Here is a 15,812-nt window from a genome sequence, read left to right as displayed (position 1 = left end):
TTGGGATGAAGACAAAGGTGCATACTCTGCCACATCAGAAAACTGAGGAATTCTTCTGTAAGAATAAACTGCAAAATTTTAACGTCATAAGAAATTTGTGTCATGAACAGCCAGGCAGTCAGTGTTAAGCACAACAGTGGTATAGGTGGAGACTTTTTCCACTGGTGAAGGTGCTGATTTAAAGAAACATGGGTAGAGTTACAAAAAAAACCCCAAAAGCAAAAAAGCTCAACAAAACAAATAGAAGCAACATACAGCATATAGGAATTAAGTTAGAGAAAAAAAAAGTTTCTTTTGCATGAGAAAGTCAGTCTCTGAATCTATTTTACTTTGTAACTCCTATTCATTTTGTTCCATCACCTGAGGTCCAGTTGACTTGTATACTGAGCTACTCCATTTTTTCCTAAACAAATTCTTCCTGAGCCCTCCAAAAAGAGCTATAAAATGTGGTCAGTGATACCAGCCCAGCTGAGAAAGCAAGTGGCTTTCTGCCTTTCCATAAGAACTCCCAACAGAAAGCCTTTCCAGGCTGCTGACTGTAGGAAGGATTTTGCTCTCTCTCTCTAGCATCATGAACATACAATTGAATCTCTCACATTTTTCCAGAATTCATTACTTCACCTACTATTGTTCAAAATCTTCACATAACAGCAAAAGGAACCTTTAGAGGTGCAAAGACTATATCTAAGAGAAAACTCCAAATGTGTCACGGACATAATATACTACAGAATATGAGTGCCATGATACAGTACTGAAGTGGAATGGTGAAGAATGCCTTTTGACTCTCATCCTGGAAACACCTAGCCAGTTTCAAAAACCTTTTACAGCATTTTCTTATTAATCAGCAGTTGCTTATTATCCTGCATTGAAACATACCATAATGATTTTTGGTATGTGAAAGCCTTCAAAATATATTCATCTTGTCTGCCAGAATTTTGAATGCTGAAAATAGCATGTCATAAATTTTAACAGAAGGCTATGCATAAACAGCACACTCTCTCAATATACATAAATATCTTATATTTACATAGGTAACTAGTTTTTTTGCCATATGTTTCTATGCCATTTCAATGCTGTTAATATCTGGAAATGTTTAATATTTTGGGGAAATATTAAGTCACGCAACAACAGCATTGCGTCTACTTTGTAATCCCAGCATACAATCCTGTTCTTTAATCCAATGCTTTTCTATTAGTTTAAAAAATCATTCATGATAGGAGTATTTCATGGTTACCAACAGGCTATATTTATTATTATAATTGAGGACTCTACATACATTGTTGCACAAAATTATAATGGACCAATCAACAAAACCATACAGTTTGTATGCAACTGTAAATAGCACTTTAGCGGAAGTTTAACACACTGTGCATTAGTTGTCGTAATTAAGGTGACAACTTAAAATGATTACTTCATGTGAGTACAAAAATGCAAACTTCCATTCAAGGCATACACAAATACACAAAAAAGATTGCTATACATGCCACAGGTCTAAAATAAACATCAAATCAATCCCTTCCACCCCAAAACAAGATAAATGAGTAAGTACCAGCATTCTTAGCAACCACCAGTGTTACCACATTCGAAGTGTTATCTCTAGCAAGAAGCAGAGAAATGCAATCTGAAGAAATGCCCTTAGCTTGGAGTTTTAGATTTAATGCAACTATGTCACATGAACTCCATGTTTTTGTTTGGCAAGACTGAAAGAGTTATATCACTATAGAAGCACTTGACCAGTGTATTACCACCAATTCCTGAATCACTATATAAAGTAACTGTGCAATAGTTGACTGTTGAAAGAAATAGTGTCTTTACATCAAAAGGTGATATACAACCAAAATTCAAGTATTTACTATTAGACTGTAATTAATTCTGACCTTCTATTCCTGTGCACTACATAAAGCAGATGAAGCATATTTTTTTTATTTTTTCATTTTTATTCTTCCCTTTGCCCTGTGAAAAAGTGCAGAGGGAAGAACTAAAGTGTAGGTGCAATCCTACATCTACAGCAGTTGGTGACAGGCATGTGGGTACAACTGTCTGCATCAAGATGACCTCTGGATTTCCAACACCCAGCCTTAATGCTCTCAGGTAACTCCCATCTCTACACCTGCGAGACTCCTGCTGTCCCCCTACTTTTATTTGCACCATTTGCACCAGCTGTCAAATCTGTTGCTCAAGGAGAAATGTTACGTATGCTCTTTTCTGCACGTGAGCACCCGAGCTGCACAGTGTTATCTCTGGACAATCAGGAGATAAAGGGTGGAACAGTTCCTCTCTCATACCAGGTTTTGGGACGGTCTGGAGAGACATTTACACTTCTGTCTCAGCACCACTGAAGAACTGCTGAAGACTGTGTAAGCTTGAAAGACACTTGTTTACAAAAACATAATTCGGATTAAGTAAATTCCAAAAAAAAAAAATATCCTCTTATATCCTCTTACAGAATTTTAATTACTGACTAGATTAATTTAAAAATAATATGAAATACTAAAGATTTTTTTCTAATTAAAAATACTTTTTCTCCTGTTATCAAGTTAATCTCAAGACAGAGGTTAAACATAGGGGACCATAAACTTTGGTGAAAAAATTCTACTACAGAGTTATGAAAAAGAATTCAAACTCTAACAAAATTAGTAGCATGCATGATCACAAAGAAAAAAAAAAAGTAATGAGAAATCTGAGATCTGTCTCTCAAAAAAAGTTTTCACAGATTTTGGTGCAAACACAGCACATTCTGTGAACATGGGGAATGAGAATGTGGAAGCAGTTTTACCACCACTGCAAATTAATTGAGACAAGATGAAAAACTGAAATGTGAAAAACAAGGCCTGTGTATCATTTTTTAGCCCTCCAGCACCCAGACACTTCATACTTTGAAAATGACCAAGTACAGCAGGGACTGTGCTTTCAACAAAGAAAGGAAAAGAATTAAAATTAGGCTAGTCCTCTTCAAAGTGTATCTACAACCGGTGCTACCATAGCCTACCACTATATTAATACATGAACATTTTTATTTCCCTGAATATAAGGGAAAATAAACCACCAGAAAACACACCTGTAAAAAGATGAAAGCATTGGAAAACTACAAAGTAAGCAAGGACTGTGTGTTTGTATATATAAATCTTTATAAATACTCATATAGAAATGATTGTGATTTTTTGTTCATTGGTTTGTTTTCCCCAGATCAAAGCAGAACACAATGTATTCTTTCAAATGGGTTTAGAATGAGGAAGTATGAGTAGGATTGACAAAGCAAATGACAGAGAAAAAGAACAGTGAAATTTTATTTCCTTGGCAAGTGGAAGTACAGAGATGTTACTGTAGCACTTACTGTTCTTACCTTTTAGATGCTAATTCATCATAAATTACAGCATAACTACATCAGTGGTGGAATTTAACACACAGCTTATATTTTCAAATACTTAAGTTTATTTTTCTTAATAGTATCCCCACTTTACGCAGCCTACAAAATGCATTTGCTGAAGAAAATGCATCTGCTTCTGAAAATCATAATAGCAAGTGTTTTGGGCTGCTCAAAGAAGTAGTCCTGAAATTTCAGATGTTAAAGCTTTCTCCACAGCCACATGTTCCTTTGATGTTTGGATTATTGAAGACAAATTCACTGGACAGTTTGTCTTCTACATAGTCCATTTCAGTTCCTAGAAGTGTCAGCTGTGCCTTCTTTTCAATAAACACTCTAACCCCTTGAAAAGAAGAGAAAACCAGAAGTTACATACAACAAAACCATCATTCGATTTGAAATTCTCTTCTGACCGGTAATTAAAAAAAAAGGAAGCTAAGACTACAACTTGGTTTCCCTGGCCTGATGTGGGGCACTTTCATCACTGTCTTCCTTCATTCTACCTGTAGAAGTCTGACAGAAGTCTGGAACTGTTACTTATATGTGCACATGAATGTCTTTTCTTTTGACAAGGGACAGAAAAAAATGACACTGAGGGAAAAAAGCTGTAGAACAGGCCAACAAATCTCACCTTGAGTGCACAATTCCCATGCATTACAGACAGTAACCCATTTCATTGGGTTACTGTCTGTAATGTCAACCCATCACTTTAAGCCCTTTTTAAAGTCTGTGAAGCCAACAAAATGCACAAAACTTTGACAATATAGATTTCTTCTCTCAAAATGACCAGGTTTCATTCTCCCACCACAGAAGCTTGCGCTGCTGCACCAGAAACTCACCATCTTGAACTACTTCTTCATCAGAGTCTCCTTTTGATTTTGTATATTCTAATGTGTAAGAAAGTCCATTGCATCCCCTTGTACGAACACCTACTTTCACACCTACCTAAAGAAAAAGAAACAACGAAAACCAGCACATGCATGACTTCCTTTTTAAAACCTATCAAATTACATCAAGTTAAAAGTATGCAGAACAATGAAATGCTGACATTTATTTTTTTCCACTGCCTAAAGGCAGAAGTGAATTACTGTAACAGATAAGAAGTACCTTTCTTTTTTCTTTTATCAGTTTAACTGCCACAGTAAAAAAACCCATCTGATGCTTGCTGGAATGGATCATGCCATAGAGTATGTTAGGTTTTTTAAGTAACAAACCATTGGCACACCTGTAGGAGCCAGGTCTCAAAAAGAAAGTTAAATTTCAAAGACAGGTACTTTTGTGACTTCAAAGTACAGTTTACTCAGATGCCAATTCAGGTACAATGACAAGATTATACACAGCAACATAATTATGAAGCTGTGAGGCCAAAACAAGGGTGATTACTAGATTATCACAGAACTCTTGTAATGACACCATCAGAAAACTTACTTGAAACCAAAGTTCTGAAAAATGTACTTGGATTTTTCATTACCTCAACAGCCAGCCTCACTTAAGAAGCAAACCCCTCCCTAAATCAAGTATATGTGCATGTGTACTGTTTTAACCAAAGCAAACTTAGTCAATGTTTGTAACATTCACAGCATTCAACAAGTCTCACAAAAAGAGCATCCATGTAAGGAAAAAACTGAGAAGTTTTAACAAAGTAGGAAACTATTTGTAAGAATCTTTAAGAAGTACCTATATCATTTTCTATACACCAGTGCTTCGAAACTGAAGAGGCAGATTTTATCATCTATGTCTATATGTTGTGATAAAAATGTATCAAAATGTAACATTTCTCATCACATGGACTCTCCAGACAAACTGCGTCAGATCCTGTCATATTAAACACCTTTCTCTACAGGAACTGCTACAAATAATGGGTTGGAAAATGCAAACACCATTTACAGCCAGGAAATGACTGACAATATAAATTGTAGGCCCAGGGCTTCCTTAGGATGGTTTAAAACATTAGAACAAATAAATCTAGTTAGTTGCAAACATGCAGGAAGCAAAATAAACAATGGCCTTGGTTGATAAAAGAAATATTCTTGAAACAATACTGTAAAACAAAACTAATGCTTGTTTTTACAATTGTTATAAAAGAAGACTCTGTGTGTCTTTCCCTAAAGAAGAAAAGATGACAAACTCATTATTTGGTGAAACACTGGTTACTTAAAAAACACCTTGTCTGGCAAGTTGCCTAAGATTTAGATGTTCTCCAATGCATATGAATATGATTTTACTATTGCATACTTCACAATGAACTTAAGTAACAGCTGAAGAGCTCTCTTGCTATCAGAAATCACTACTATGCCACACTAAAGGGTTTCATTAAAATGCAGCTCAAAAATATCTGAAGCTTGAAGTTTTTCCAGCTTTATTAATCTCAACAGTAACTGTACAGTGAATTACAGTCAGTTGCTTCCTTCATTTCATTTTATAACAAGACAAAGCTGGATATGCAAATAAGCTTATGCATTCCCCACCAAAGAAGATGTCAACATCTCTAACAAACACCTCAGGGTTCAGTTCAAACCTCTAAGCTAGAAATGCTTTGCAATCATGAGCTGTGCTAATACCTTAGCATACCCTACAGACTGACCCTGTCTACACTTACATGGTCAGGTTTATCTTTCAGAAGCTCTTTTATCTTCTGGACAGCAGAAGGGGTCTGAAAGACAAAAGCATACATATACATTTGATTTTGTTTTGTTTATTTGCAGTGAGTGCTTACATGTATTGAAGATGCCTGTAAGATGCTGTAAAACAGATGTCTGCTCAATCGAACTGACACAGAGCACACCAGCTCTCCTCTCCTCACCCACACAGCCAGCAAACAGGTATCTCAAGAATTCAATCCTTAATCCTTAACAGTGGGGTTTTGGCTGTTAGAACATCAGAATGGCTTCGGATGGAAGAGAGCCTCAAAGATAATCTAGTTCCAACACTCCTGCCATGAGCAGGGACAGTTGGCCAAGTTGGTCAAGGCCTTATCCAAACCAGCCCTGACCACATCCAGAATTTCCCTGGGCAACCCGTTCCAGTGTTGCACCTCCCTCACAGTAACAAATTTCTTCCTAATACCTCATCTAAATCCTCCCCTTGTCTTACCACTAAGAGAAGTGATCACTAAGATCGCTCATCACTCCTGATGAGGAGTCCTTCTCCAGCTTCCCTGCAGGTCCCCTGAAAATTGGTTGCCATAAGGTCTCCAGACAACCTTCCCTTCTTCAAGCTGGACAGCCCCAACCTTCTCAATCTGTCTTCATAAGGGAGGTGGCTGCAGTCCTCTTACCAATTTTGTGGCCTCCTGTGGACTTGCTCCATGTCCTTCTTATGTTGTAGGCCCCAGAGCTGAATGCACAGCAGAGCAGAGCAGAGCAGCAGAATCCCTGGCCCTGATACCCATGCTGCTTTGGATGCAGCCCAGGATACAATTGGCTTTCCGGCTGCAAGTGCTCAGATCTGGCTCATGTCCAGCCTCTCATCAACCATCAGACTTAACTCTTTCTTCATACGGCTCCTCTCAACCCATTCTCCACCTAACCTGTTGGTGTGCCTGGTATTGCCCCGACCTAGGTGCAGGACCCTGCATTTCACTTTGCTGAACTTCATGAAGTTTGTATCAGCCCACCTCTCAAGCCTGTCAAGATCTATGTTGCTTCTTTGCAAAATTTCTCCCTAAAATCACAACCCTAATTCAATCAAGTAGCTCTGTTCTTGTAAAAATTTTGTCGTGTACCCATTACAGACAAAAATTAGTTAGCTACAGAGGGCTTATTGTCTACTTCTGTCTCCCTATTAACCCTAAGGGAGCCTTTGACTTAACAGCAGATAAAATTCACCATTTATGCAGATCTAGTTGATGCAGAAATGCAAGAATACAATGCAAACATCAAAATTTCCATTACATTCCCACAAGTTTCTAAGACACCAAGAAAAGCATTACTGAAGTACTTACTATGAGCCGAATTAAACACACAAACGCCAAGTACACTTGCAGTAGAAAATAATTTCTAATTACCACTACCACTCTTGTTAGAGACCCGCTACTGAGCAGGAATTACCTGCTCTGACAAACGACTAAACTGTGTGCACTCGATCTGCCCCTGTTCCTGCGAGGAACTGTCCGTACTTTTCTCTGCAGTGATCCCTCTCAGAGTCAGAGGCTGGAAAAGACCTCTGAGATTATCGAGTCCAACCTATGACCGAACACCACGTTTTCCAAGTTTGTCCTCTCCAGCACGGCCGCTAGTACAGAACGCACGCACTTTATTATTAACAACAGGATGTAATGCCTTCTTGGAAATAACCAACGAGACAGCCTCGGTAGGTAACGCATTACCCTTTTTCAAAAAATTTAATCAAATACTCTTTTTTAGGGTGTCTATGCGACAAGGCCCCACGCTCGCAGGGGCGGCACCGGTGCTGCCCCGGAACTCTGCGGTTCCGCAGACGGAGCGGCGGAGCGCCGGGCCTGCTCTCAGCGGCACTGGCCAGAGCAGGAGATACCGCCTCTCGACTAGGCAGGGGGAAGAGGAGCCCCCTGCAGCCTGCCCGCCACTGCCGCCCCGCTGGGGTTACCGACGCCGGCGGATCCCGGCCCGGCGCTGCCCGGCCGAGCGGGCACAGCCCGGCGGGGAGGCCCGTTCCCGCCCCTGTCCCTGTGCCGCCCCACTGCCCGGGCCGGAGGGGCCCGTGGCGCAGCTCCCGCACCCGCGAGGTGCCGCGGTCCCCGGGTCCCGCCCGCTGCCCGTCCGCAGCACTGACCAGCGTGAGGGCGGCGCGGGTCGCCTGGATCCTGCGCTTGCTGACGGCGCGCACCGTGGCGCGCACCACGGACGAGGCCATGGCCCGGCGCCCTCGGCCACGGGCAGCGCCGCCCACACGCCGTGACGCCACCGCGCACGGGCCGCGAGCGGGGACGGGCGGGGGCGGCTCCACCCCGGGACAGGCGCCCGGTCCGGCTCCGGCCCCCGCCCCAGGGCGGGGCTCCGCAAGCAGCGGGCTGCGGGCCGAGATAAGCGGCAAAGGCAGCCAGGACGCCCTGCCCTTCAGCTGCCCCTGCAGAGGCCGCGGCAAAACAGCCTCCCAGGTGTCACGAGGAAAGGCGAGGTTTTTCTGAAACCCTTTAATGATTGGTCTGTTAGCGCTCTTGAAGGTTCAAGTTAACAGGTTACGGAATAACAATTTTATTAATTCAGAATGCTAGGGCTTTGGAATGGAGCTTGAAGATGACCTAGTCCCGACTGTTTTGCTGTGGGCAGGGACACCTCACACTAGACTAGGTTGGTCAAGGCCTTATCCAGAACTTCCCTGGGGAACCCATTCCAGTGTGCACCTCCCTCACAGTAACAAATTTCTTTGTAATACTTAATCTAAATCACCCCCTTGTCTTAACGCTACAGGTCCTGATGAAGAGTCTCCAAGTTCCCTGTAGGCCCCCTGCAGATACTGGAAGGTTGCAGTGAGGTCTCAGATAACTTTCTCTTCTTCAAGCTGAACAGCCCCTTCATAAGGGAGGTGGCTGCAGTCCTCTTATCAATGCAGAGGAGGCCACACACTCAAACAGTTCCATATCCTTCTGGAGGCCTCAGAGCTGGATATGGTGATCCAAGTGGTGTCTCACAAGAGGGGCAGAATCCCCTCCCTGGTCCTGCTGCTTTAGATACAGCCTAGAATTCTGACATGTTAAGGTTCAAGGACTGCTGGTGAGAGTAGCTGACTGGAAAAACGTATTCAAAGCAGTATATTAACTCAAAGCAATGTATTAAAAAACTCTAATCCCTAACAAAAGTGAGCTTGAGATAATAATTTACCATCACAGAACACTGTTCTTACCCCAGAGTTGTCTCCATAGGGGCAAAGAGAGTTTGAGCCTGTCAACTGATTCCAGAAGCTACAGTGGAGTCTTTACTAACTTCTCACCCTTGTGAATTCACTTTTGTACTATCTTCTTCTGTTTAGGTAGAGCTTAAGTGTCTGTAGCCATATAGCTTACCCAATGAGGGGTGGTTGTATGTTGGGGGCAGGTAACTCAGAATATATAATGTGTCAGCCTAAGGAGGGTGATTTCACAGCAGCCGATTCCACAACAGGACATTCTCCTTTATCTCTGTTGGTTTTCAGCTGCTATACAAGCTGCTCAGCAGCCAGAAAGGACCACAAAGTTTAATCCTCTGCAAGAGCCTTGCTACAATGGATGCTATTCCACCCACCTTAAGCTTGTATAGTGAGTGGGAAGTCAGGTATGCTGGCCACAGTCCATCCTGGGAGTAGCAATCCTATTTTCCTCTATAATTTCTATACCGTTATCTTTTTACCTCCAAGCACTTTCCCACACCAGGGAACAATGGAGGCCCATGAGTACATAGTCTGCCACCTCCAAAATACAGGAACAGAATGTGAATACTTACTGACATTCTGGCAATCACACTGGAAAGCATTTAACAATGCATATGGCTATTCAATAGGAAGCTTTGGTCAGCAGGCAAAATCTATGTGCAGAGTGATCCAGTTTGGACAAATCCCTGAGAGAAGTGCACAGGACCTGGAACCAGTGACTATGATCCATCACAGACAATGCATTGTCTGCCCTCCTACTGACCAGGATTCCTGCCCTTTCCTACAGGTTCATGCCGGTCTGGGGCTGAGTGAAAGGATGGCCATGCAGTGGTGAGGGCCTAACTGCACTTCTGTATTTATCCCTGCTTGGTACAGAAGCATTGTGTGAGGAGAGCTCAAAAGCTGCTGGATGAACTGAGCTGCTATTCCCCAAATTCTGGTGGCTACAGCAACATGACTTGCAAGAAACCCCAATAGCCTTGGTACAGGGACACTCTTGGCATTACTTTAAGTTGTATGTTGGCTACATCAGAAGGTAAACAAGTACTTATTTTTCATTTTCACATTCCAGCATTCTTAAATATGCTAAATACTTAAAATCCCTGTTTTTGAAGTCCAAGCACAAGAACATTGGGTCTCATCACTTCACTCCCCGATTCTGGGCTTAGTAGTTCTGAAGAGCTTGGCAGTAAGTAAGATGAGTTATGTTTTTTTTTTTCCATATATAACTATGCTACTGCTCTTTACTGAGGCACAGTACTACTCAAATATAAAGATATGTCAAATATAATGACATATATAGTAATGACATATATAATGACAAATAATTTGAGGCATATGTCATATACCTCAAATATAAAGACAGCAGGTGTATAAAGAAAGTTGCATTTTTCTTTAGCTACAAGAAGGGTGTCTTCAAAAATAATTCATGCACTGAGCATGCATCTCAACTAAACTACTCCTACTTAGGAGTGTGGGCTTTAATGGACTACTGAAGTCAGTACACTTGAAGGGGAGAAGCTTGTGTACAAATGCAGCTAAAACCTTAATCATTCACACTCACCATGCAGGCACAAAGGATGCTTCCAATCATCATTCCTTAGTCCCCAGTCTGCTGAATCAATCTGTGCATGGAAGGCTGAGCATGGACTAGAAAAATAGACTTCTCCCAGAGAAGATAAATGCAAAAATCAGTTTTAAAATCTAACTAATTCAAGTGAGTAACAAGAAATATTGATTTTATCAGTGGAAGAAAAAGTCAACAACTTTCCATGCTAGAAAACTCCCATTCTAAGCAGCTATTTCTAGCCCTAGAAACTTGCTAATGAAGGCAATTTTTCATATGGCTTCTGTGGCTCTTAGAAAAATGTGAAGATGTTTATAAAAGAAATTGCTGTGTATTAAATAAATTTAAGTAAAATTTTAACATATAGGGAAACAGTTTTAAATACAGCTATGAAACAAATCTCACCAGAATAGTAAGATTAGGGAAAATGGATGTGTGTGATCTAGTAGTTAAACACCTAAATGACATTGACTTACCTGTATAAGAAAATTAACTGTGTTGCAAACCCAGATGAAAAACTTGATCTTTCTCAGCACTGACAACCTACTATTCACAGCATAGAACATATTTCAACTTTGGAAACTCAGACATCAAAAGCATGTGAAATTCATGTGAAATATGACAGCACTTTTTTCTAATAAAAAAGGCAGCATAAATAAACAACTGTGTGTTTCTTCATATCATTAAGAAAGACAGAGTATGCACCTGGTTCAGAAGAGGTTTATACACTTCATTTCCACCAGCAAAATTGGAATTAACTCTGAACAGAAAGCTAAAGAAAGCACAAGATAAAATGCTTGAAAATGTGTTTAGGAAAGTACACAGAAGAAATTATTTGTGAAAGCAGCACGTCTAAAAGTTCAGATAGCTGACTTCAAAGGGGTGAAAACCAAAACAAGACTTAGGATGCTTGTTCCCCAAGACCCCTTTGGCAATTCTAGCTTTCAAATTCCATAAAAGTAGATTGATAGGGAAAAAAACCTGAATATGATGGTTCTAAATCCAGATAATTACAGTAAGATAACATTAATTCTACATTTATGTCTGGAATATTGAAAACTACAACCTCAGGAAAAAATAGAGAAACTTAAGTCTGATTTTCACTTTTTTTTTTAAATTTATTTTGGATTCATAAATTAACAGTGGTTTCAATTTCAACATGTAACTAATTATTTTCTGAACAAGATAAGATGGTACATTACCACCTCTGGAAGGACTTCAAGTAAAGTAAAAGCCTGCTACGAATTAATGTAAATTCTTGACTGGTACAAGGATCCTCTTTGCATTCTATGAAAACGGACATCTATTTTTCCCCAGTTGCCAATATAATACCTCTATTTCTTAAAGCAGTTTTGTCTGTATCCCCAAGGCCTTGAAAAAGATTCTTAGCAGCAACAAAACAGGACTGACCTGTTACCTAGTCTTTCTTTCTTTCTTCTTGAACGCGAGCACAGCAGCAACTGAACTCCCATAAAATCACAGAACAGAAAAACAACCTCACAAAATCTGAGTGGCATTGCTTATCCAGAGACTGTTTTACATATGATGGACTAGTGTCTATGTCTTTAGTTCTCTGGAGAAATAAAAAAGAATATAGCGGTCTACAAACATCTCGAACACTTACACAAGGATTCAGTAAACAATCAACATTAATAAATATCATTTGCTCCTTCAAAAGATTCATTTTTGAAGAAAATATAATTTATTTGGCTAGCACATAGATTTAGTGCAGTTTAAAATGGGCAGGTGGAACAAAACCCTGAATACAGTCCATTTTTAGTAACTGCCCTTTTCTAAATTCATTACCTAGTAAACAAATACAAAACATCATGGCTTTCTATTAATTAAAATGCTCAAACAATCTATTAAAGAGCAGGGGTCTGTATGAAAATCCACAGTGGCTTGTACTAGCAATCTAAAAGAAAACACCCATATTTTCATTGAACTTAAGCTGAAGGTTGTCTATACTGCTGTCCTGTGAACTCAGATGCTTTAGCCAAAAACATTTCTTTCAAGTGAATGATGGAACTGTGTCGCAATTTGTCAGTGCTTAATATCCCTCATGATTCTTGCTGGGTCCTCTTCTGTGAGGCTTTTCCCTGAGCCATGTATTTATTGGAAAGGCTGCCTAAATTGGGAGGAAGAAAACATCATCCTTTAAAGGTATTGAAAAAAAAAAAGACATAAACCAACTGAAACAAGATGGGAGAAAATTACTGTTAAGTCAAACTATAATGAAAGGATATACAGATCAACTTAAGATCATTACCTGCTGAAGGACAGAAGGAAATAACAAAATACAAAATGGAAAGGAGGCATTTTCTTGAACTAAACACCTAATGACAAACTACTTTGCATTACAAGCCTTCCAGTGAAGACAAAAAAATCCAATGTGTCTTCCCAACAAAACTGATAATTTTATTTTAGATAGTTAATTGCAGTCAAGTCTTTACAAACTTCAGAAAACTAATTAGGTCCTCCTCCAACTGCAGAGATATTAGTGTATTATATACCCATGCTGCTGGAAAGGTTTGCAGAGTCGTCCTGGAAATTCTAATTCTTTAAAATAAAAGCAGCAATTCTTAAAATCTTCACTGTATTTGTTAACAAATGTGTGAAATTACTGTAAGGAAGCTACATTGTTAATCACACATTTAAAGCAAAACATCTCTGACTGAGAAAGCATACATAAAGGCCTTTATAATACAGTATCACTGCTACTTCTAAATGTAACTCAGACTAAGGATGTGGTCTGATAATCTCTAAACTAGTTTATTGTGTATAATTCTAGACAATTACTGCAAGAAACCCTCACAAGAAAGCATCTCATGTTTTGTCCCTGAAGAATCAGAGAATCCCATATAAGTTAAAACAGGACAGATTGATATAACTCCACCATACCCTGGTGCAAAATAAATCTACCAGAGTCAATGACAAAAAGGCACAGAATTGTTATGCCCAAGATTTGCTTCCAAAACAAAACTCAAAAAATAGGTGGCTTCAGCCCATTCAAGCTGCCACTGTGTTCAGCAAATTAGCTGAACATGATAAGGAATCATACAATTATAGAACAATCTGGGTTATCATTTAGTCCAACCTTCCCGCTGTGGGCAGGGACATCTGAACTAGATCAGGTTGCTCAGAGGTCCATCCAACCTCACCTTGGATGTTTTCAGGGATGAGGCATCCACCATCTCTCTGGGCAACCTGTGCCAGTGTTTCACCATCCTCCTTGTAAAAAACTTTCTTCTTTAATCTAGTCTTTCAGTTTTAAACCATTACACCTTACTATTGCAACAGTCCCTGCAAAAAGTATGTTCCCACCTTTCTTACAGGCCCCTTTCTAGAACTGAAAGGCCACAATATGTCTTCCTTGAAGCCTTCTTTTCTCTAGGCTGAACAACCCCAATCCTCTCAGCCCCTCCACAGGGGAAGTGACCCATCCCTCTAGTCATCTTGGAGACCCTCCTCTGGACTCACTGCCACAGTTCCATGTCCTTCCTGTGCTGGGACCCCAGAGCAGGATGCAGGGTTCCAGATGGGATCTAACGACAGCAGAGGGGCAGAATGCCCTCCCTCACTCTCCTGGCCAGAATTTTACACATAGTTTCTGAATTGAAGACATACAAACCTGACTGGGGACTCAAAAATACTCTTCCTTTTTGTTTCTTTTTTTCTTCATGCATAAGCACTCCCTATAAAAAACATACACACATCAATGACCTAATGAAAGTGAAGTATTTAATTTCACAATGTTAAAAGTTTTCCTTGAAATCATAGGTACAGCTTTTCTTAATTACATTATATGGACTTTAAAACTTATAAAAAGTAAAAGATGAAACAAAAGTGACACATGGTGTTTACCTGATTTAATCCAGCATGTTTGAGAGCAGTCAATAAAGAAGGGGACCCGCACAACACTTCTGGCTTTGAGCCATCTGAAAAAAATCATAAAAAGGAGCTGCTAATTGGAAACTAGTTTCCATTTCAGTTACCATAAGACAGAAAAATATAAAAATATTTTCTATCTAGAATCAGGAAATGTAGAATGTAGGACATTATTATTTTCTTAAATTTTGTAACACGGAAAACTCACATAATGTGATGACATATTTAAGCTAGGAACCTACAACAAATTAAGCTTTGTATCCTCCTCCAGAATCATGGAACTTAGAATGAATGAAGATAAGGTGGTAAGTGAAGTGTCTGTAGACTCACAAAATGTAGCAATGCAAAGAGTGAAGACTGAACTCTTTAATCCATTTGTTCATAGTATTTTATCCAACTAGAGAGATAGTACTTTATCCAACTTCAGGCACTAAACAAACAATAAAAGCCAAAACCCAACCCATAGCAACTCTTTCAAATTCAAACATATTAATTCCCAAAATACAGATGATAGATAAAAATACCTATTGCTGAACTTATTATTTTAGACATATATACTGCACAGCCTAAGTATAGCTCTCATATGAAGAGTGCTAAATATGATTGACTATGAAACAGTCAGGCATATTCCCCTCCACCTTAGCAGACTCAGTATCATGACAAACAGAATGTCTGGAAAAGAAGTTCAGTGAGAAAAGGTCAAAGGTAAACAAACTCAAAAGTTAAATTTAGACTTGACATACACCTTCAAAAGGTCAGAAGCTGAATGAAGCATGGTTTCAATTTTTAATCAACTTTTCTGTCCATCCAGTACTTCTAGTGATCTATCAAAGTAAGAATACTTCTAAATACATTCACAATTCTGAACATACTTGCACCATTGTCCTCCCTCTTCCAGTGTTTTAAAAGAGTCTTATGCCCTCTTCCACTAAATGCATCTGATTATGAAGAGTTTCCATATCTACCGCAGACAGGATATTTTTGCAAATAGAGAAAAGTTGGTTTGAAAAATATGCTTATATAAAAGACTTCAATCTGTTCCTTAAAGAGGTATAGTCATGAGTAATAAGTAACACAGTTTTTTTCCAGCCTGAATTTAAATGCACCCAGGTTTACCTACAGGGAAACAGTGATACTTTATTCCTTTGGAAGCTAATTAAAAGTACC

General features: G+C 39.6%; 2 protein-coding genes and 1 long non-coding RNA gene across 7 annotated transcripts in view; 1 reads left to right on the top strand and 2 right to left on the bottom strand.

The window, feature by feature from the left end:
- Positions 1-1,222: 1,222 nt before the first annotated feature.
- Positions 1,223-8,434, bottom strand: ISCA1 (iron-sulfur cluster assembly 1). Of its 2 annotated transcripts, XM_086868868.1 has the most exons (5): positions 8,340-8,434; positions 8,117-8,284; positions 5,964-6,017; positions 4,204-4,309; positions 1,223-3,707 (listed from the first exon to the last, which is right to left on the bottom strand). In XM_086868868.1, the coding sequence occupies exons 2-5, from the start codon at positions 8,195-8,197 to the stop codon at positions 3,559-3,561; spliced, it is 390 nt and encodes a 129-aa protein (XP_086724994.1). In that variant the 5' UTR covers positions 8,198-8,284; positions 8,340-8,434; the 3' UTR covers positions 1,223-3,558. The 2 variants fall into 2 exon arrangements, with proteins under 2 accessions (XP_086724994.1, XP_086724993.1); XM_086868867.1 differs by lacking the exon at positions 8,340-8,434 and having other exon boundaries at positions 8,117-8,301.
- On the top strand, positions 8,372-9,142 carry LOC147648400 (uncharacterized). Its single transcript, XR_015280856.1, has 3 exons — positions 8,372-8,461; positions 8,551-8,634; positions 8,755-9,142. It is a non-coding gene; the product is annotated as an uncharacterized LOC147648400 (long non-coding RNA).
- A 2,712-nt stretch (positions 9,143-11,854) lies between these two features.
- The window catches only part of TUT7 (terminal uridylyl transferase 7), a 34,124-nt gene continuing 30,166 nt past the window's right edge, over positions 11,855-15,812 (bottom strand). For all 4 annotated transcript variants that reach the window (XM_086868864.1, XM_023943649.2, XM_086868865.1 and 1 more), the window contains 3 exons: positions 14,622-14,695; positions 14,389-14,452; positions 11,855-12,885 (listed from right to left, as the gene is read on the bottom strand). In XM_086868864.1, the coding sequence (XP_086724990.1) occupies positions 12,818-12,885; positions 14,389-14,452; positions 14,622-14,695 (206 nt within the window). In that variant the 3' untranslated portion in view covers positions 11,855-12,817. The remainder of the gene's footprint in view (positions 12,886-14,388; positions 14,453-14,621; positions 14,696-15,812) is intronic.

Source organism: Cyanistes caeruleus, chromosome Z (genome assembly GCF_971803275.1).
Source record: "Cyanistes caeruleus chromosome Z, bCyaCae1.hap1.1, whole genome shotgun sequence".
NCBI classification, from domain to species: Eukaryota; Metazoa; Chordata; class Aves; order Passeriformes; family Paridae; genus Cyanistes; species Cyanistes caeruleus.
Note: the sequence above shows the minus strand (reverse complement) of the source record. Positions and strands in the feature narration are given on the sequence as shown.

Excerpts from the sequence above, each read along its gene's own strand:
- ISCA1 (XM_086868868.1), bottom strand. The coding sequence starts at position 8,197 with ATGGCCTCGTCCGTGGTGCGCGCCACGGTGCGCGCCGTCAGCAAGCGC. Across the intron at positions 4,310-5,963 it reads TGAAAGATAAACCTGACCAT|GTAGGTGTGAAAGTAGGTGT; the intron begins GTAAGTGTAGAC and ends CTTTTTCTTTAG. Across the intron at positions 3,708-4,203 it reads TGAAGAAGTAGTTCAAGATG|GGGTTAGAGTGTTTATTGAA; the intron begins GTGAGTTTCTGG and ends CTTCTTTTCAAG.